The 5,000-nt window shown below is 43.5% G+C and overlaps 1 protein-coding gene across 1 annotated transcript in view; it reads right to left on the reverse strand.

Annotated features, from left to right (window-relative positions):
* The window catches only part of si:dkey-190l8.2 (solute carrier family 22 member 13), a 7,505-nt gene extending 4,673 nt beyond the window's left edge, over positions 1-2,832 (reverse strand). Inside the window, exons 1-3 of the mRNA XM_028590075.1 lie at positions 2,682-2,832; positions 1,652-1,754; positions 109-227 (exon numbers count right to left, since the gene is read on the reverse strand). Of these exons, the coding sequence (XP_028445876.1) occupies positions 109-227; positions 1,652-1,754; positions 2,682-2,776 (317 nt within the window). The 5' untranslated portion in view covers positions 2,777-2,832. The remainder of the gene's footprint in view (positions 1-108; positions 228-1,651; positions 1,755-2,681) is intronic.
* Between the last annotated feature and the right edge of the window lie 2,168 nt (positions 2,833-5,000).

A 5,000-nucleotide genomic window follows, 5' to 3' on the forward strand; every position in this document is an offset into this window, starting at 1 on the left:
CTGCCTCTCTGTCTCTCTGCTGTCTGTCTGCTTGTCTGCCTGTCTGTCACCTGTCTGTCTCTCTGCTGTCTGTCTGAGTCTCTGTCTGCCTGCCTGTCTGTCTGTTACCTCAGGTAGCTCATGATGAAGAGGCGCAGCAGGACGGTCGGATGTCTCAGGTGGATGATGTCAGAGGGGGCGTGGCCTGCTGGCGCCGCCACTGGCTCCTTCACTGCTGTCTCCAACAGCTACAGACAACACAACAACACAACACAACATTACAGACACACAACACAACAACACAACACAACAACATTACAGACACACAACACAACATTACAACACAACAACATTACAGACACACAACACAACAACACAACACAACAACATTACAGACACACAACACAACAACACAACACAACAACATTACAGACACACAACACAACAACACAACACAACAACATTACAGACACACAACACAACATTACAACACACAACACAACAACATTACAACACCACAACAACACAACACAACAACATTACAACACACAACACAACAACACAACAACATTACAACACACAACACAACAACACAACAACACAACAACATTACAACACCACAACAACACAACAAACAACATTACAACACACAACACAACACAACAACATTACAACACCACAACAACACAACACAACAACACAACAATAACACAACAACAACAACACAACACAACAACACCACAACAACAACAACAACACAACACAGCAACACAAAAACAACACACAACACAACAACACAACAACATTACAGACACACAACACAACATTACAACACACAACACAACAACATTACAACACCACAACACCACAACACAACAATATTACAACACACAACACAACAACACAACACAACAACATTACAACACCACAACAACACAACACAACACAAAAACACAAAAACAACAACAACAACGCAACAACACAACAACAACAACAACAACACAACAACACAACAACAACACAACAACAACAACAACAACAGCACCACAACAAACAGCAGATGACACAAACGCTGAAAACGAGCCACAACAACTCTGAATAAAAACGTTGAGTGTGTGTGCCTGTCTGTGTATTTGTCTCTGTGTGTGTGTGTTTGTGTGTGTCTGTGCCTTTGTGTGTGTCTGTATGTGTGTGTGTGTGTGTGTGTGTGTATCTGTATATATGTGTGTGTTTGTGTGTGTGTGTGTGTATCTGTATATATGTGTGTGTTTGTGTGTGTCTGTGCCTTTGTGTGTGTCTATATGTGTGTGTGTGTGTGTGTGTGTATCTGTATATGTGTGTGTGTGTGTGTGTCTGTATATATGTGTGTGTGTGTGTGTGTGTCTGTATATGTGTGTGTGTGTGTATCTGTATATATGTGTGTGTGTGTGTGTGTGTGTGTGTATCTGTATATATGTGTGTGTGTGTGTCTGTGCCTTTGTGTGTGTCTGTATATGTGTGTGTGTGTGTGTGTATCTGTATATGTGTGTGTGTGTGTGTATCTGTATATATGTGTGTGTGTGTGTGTGTGTGTCTGTATATGTGTGTGTGTGTGTATCTGTATATATATGTGTGTGTGTGTGGCGGACGCCTAGGCTGCAAAGTGGTGCGGGAGACCCCGCTGTGTGTTTACCAAGTCCAGACACTGTTTATCTGCGGGGCTGTTGCTGCGGTAACGCTCCAAAATATCCATTCTTCTTTTCAACAACAGCCAGCGAGGTGACTCTGGGATGGAGCTGGAGAGACAGACAGACAGGTAGAGAGGCAGACAGACAGGTAGAGAGGCAGACAGACAGGTCTGTGTGACGTACATGTAGAGAGGCAAATGGACAGGTGTGTGACGTACAGGTAGAGAGGCAGACAGACAGGTATAGAGGCAGACAGACAGGAGTGTGTGACGTACAGGTAGAGAGGCAGACAGACAGGTATAGAGGCAGACAGACAGGTGTGTGTGTGACGTACAGGTAGAGAGGCAGACAGACAGGTATAGAGGCAGACTGACAGGTGTGTGTGTGACGTACAGGTAGAGAGGCAGACAGACAGGTATAGAGGCAGACAGACAGGTGTGCATGACATACACATATAGATGCAAACAGACAGGTGTGTGTGTGACGTACAGGTAGAGAGGCAGACAGGTATAGAGGCAGACAGACAGGTGTGTGATGTACAGGTAGAGAGGCAGACAGACAGGTATAGAGACAGACAGACAGACAGACAGGTGTGTGTGATGTACAGATATAGAGATGGACAGACAGGTATAGAGGCAGACATACAGGTGTGTGTGACGTACACATATAGAGACAGACAGACAGGTGTGTGTGACGTACACATATAGAGGCAGACAGACAGGTGTGTGTGATGTACACATATAGAGGCAGACAGACAGGTTTGTGTGATGTACAGATATAGAGATGGACAGACAGGTATAGAGACAGACATACAGGTGTGTGTGATGTACAGATATAGAGATGGACAGACAGGTAGAGAGGCAGACAGACAGGTGTGTGTGACGTACAGGTAGAGAGGCAGACAGACAGGTGTGTGTGACGTACAGGTAGAGAGGCAGACAGACAGGTGTGTGTGACGTACAGGTAGAGAGGCAGACAGACAGGTGTGTGTGACGTACAGGTAGAGAGGCAGACAGACAGGTGTGTGTTACGTACAGGTAGAGAGGCAGACAGATGAACTGAGGCAGAGCCAGCGACAGGTGCAGCCTGGTCCATGATTGGCTGAGCCAGGCCAGCGGGGCTCCGCCCATCGTGCCCAAACTGAAGCAGAACGGCAGGAAGGCCGGCGGCCAGAGCCGCGCCGCGGGCGCTGTCCACTCCACCGCTGGAACACAACAACAACAACAACAAGTGTAAACAACAACAAAGTGTAAACAACAAAGTGTAAACAACAAGTGTAAACAACAACAAAGTGTAAACAACAACAAAGTGTAAACAACAAAGTGTAAACAACAACAAAGTGTAAACAACAAAGTGTAAATAACAACAAAGTGTAAACAACAACAAGTGTAAATAACAACAAAGTGTAAACAACAACAAGTGTAAACAACAAAGTGTAAACAACAAAGTGTAAACAACAAAGTGTAAATAACAAAGTGTAAACATCAACTAAGTGTAAACAACAACAAAGTGTAAACAACAAAGTGTAAATAACAACAAAGTGTAAACAACAACAAGTGTAAACAACAACAAAGTGTAAACAACAAAGTGTAAATAACAACAAAGTGTAAACAACAAAGTGTAAATAACAACAAAGTGTAAACAACTATGGCGCCAATTTGATGCTAACAAGCCGTTAGCATGCCGTTAGCATCCCATTGACTGCCATTCATTTTGACATCACTTTGACAGAGAATAACTTTACATCTGAAGCGTGTGTGTGTGTCTGCGTGAGTGTGTGTGTGTCTGCGTGAGTGTGTGTGTGTCTGCGTGAGTGTGTGTGTGTCTGCGTGAGTGAGTGTGTGTCTGCGTGAGTGAGTGTGTGTCTGCGTGAGTGTGTGTGTGTCTGCGTGAGTGTGTGTGTGTCTGCGTGAGTGAGTGTGTGTCTGCGTGAGTGAGTGTGTGTCTGCGTGAGTGTGTGTGTGTCGTGTGAGTGAGTGTGTGTCTGCGTGAGTGAGTGTGTGTCTGCGTGAGTGTGTGTGTGTCTGCGTGAGTGAGTGTGTGTCTGCGTGAGTGTGTGTGTGTCTGCGTGAGTGAGTGTGTGTCTGCGTGAGTGTGTGTGTGTCTGCGTGAGTGTGTGTGTGTCTAGCTTTGACAAAAATGTTTTTAAAAACTGACAAAAAAATCTGAAAAAATGACGAGAAAAATATCTGAAAGAGCGACAAAAACACTGAGAAATGCAACTAAAACGCTAAATGGGGTCAAACACTTCAGTGTTAATAATACAAATAATAATAATTCAAAAAAATTAATAATAAAAATATAATAAAATGATAATAATAATAATAATAATAATTAAAATGTAGTAAATGTGAGTATTTCTCTTGACTAGTACTGTCCCAGAGTATGTCTACAGTGTGGTATTAGTACTAGTACTGTCCCAGAGTATGTCTACAGTGTGGCATTAGTACTAGTACTGTCCCAGAGTATGTCTACAGTGTGGCATTAGTACTAGTACTTTCCCAGAGTATGTCTACAGTGTAGTATCAGTACTAGTACTGTCCCAGAGTATGTCTACAGTGTGTTATTAGTACTAGTACTTTCCCAGAGTATGTCTACAGTGTGGCATTAGTACTAGTACTGTCCCAGAGTATGTCTACAGTGTGGCATTAGTACTAGTACTGTCCCAGAGTATGTCTACAGTGTGGCATTAGTACTAGTACTGTCCCAGAGTATGTCTACAGTGTGTTATTAGTACTAGTACTTTCCCAGAGTATGTCTACAGTGTGGCATTAGTACTAGTACTGTCCCAGAGTATGTCTACAGTGTGGCATTAGTACTAGTACTGTCCCAGAGTATGTCTACAGTGTGGCATTAGTACTAGTACTGTCCCAGAGTATGTCTACAGTGTGGCATTAGTACTAGTACTGTCCCAGAGTATGTCTACAGTGTGGCATTAGTACTAGTACTGTCCCAGAGTATGTCTACAGTGTGGCATTAGTACTAGTACTGTCCCAGGTATGTCTACAGTGTGGCATTAGTACTAGTACTGTCCCAGAGTATGTCTACAGTGTGGCATTAGTACTAGTACTGTCCCAGAGTATGTCTACAGTGTGGCATTAGTACTAGTACTGTCCCAGAGTATGTCTACAGTGTGGCATTAGTACTAGTACTGTCCCAGAGTATGTCTACAGTGTGGCATTAGTACTAGTACTGTCCCAGAGTATGTCTACAGTGTGTTATTAGTACTAGTACTGTCCCAGGTATGTCTACAGTGTGGCATTAGTACTAGTACTGTCCCAGAGTATGTCTACAGTGTGGCATTAGTACTAGTACTGTCCCAGAGTATGTCTACAGTGTGGCATTAGTACTAGT

Source organism: Perca flavescens, chromosome 10 (genome assembly GCF_004354835.1).
Source record: "Perca flavescens isolate YP-PL-M2 chromosome 10, PFLA_1.0, whole genome shotgun sequence".
Classification (NCBI taxonomy): domain Eukaryota; kingdom Metazoa; phylum Chordata; class Actinopteri; order Perciformes; family Percidae; genus Perca; species Perca flavescens.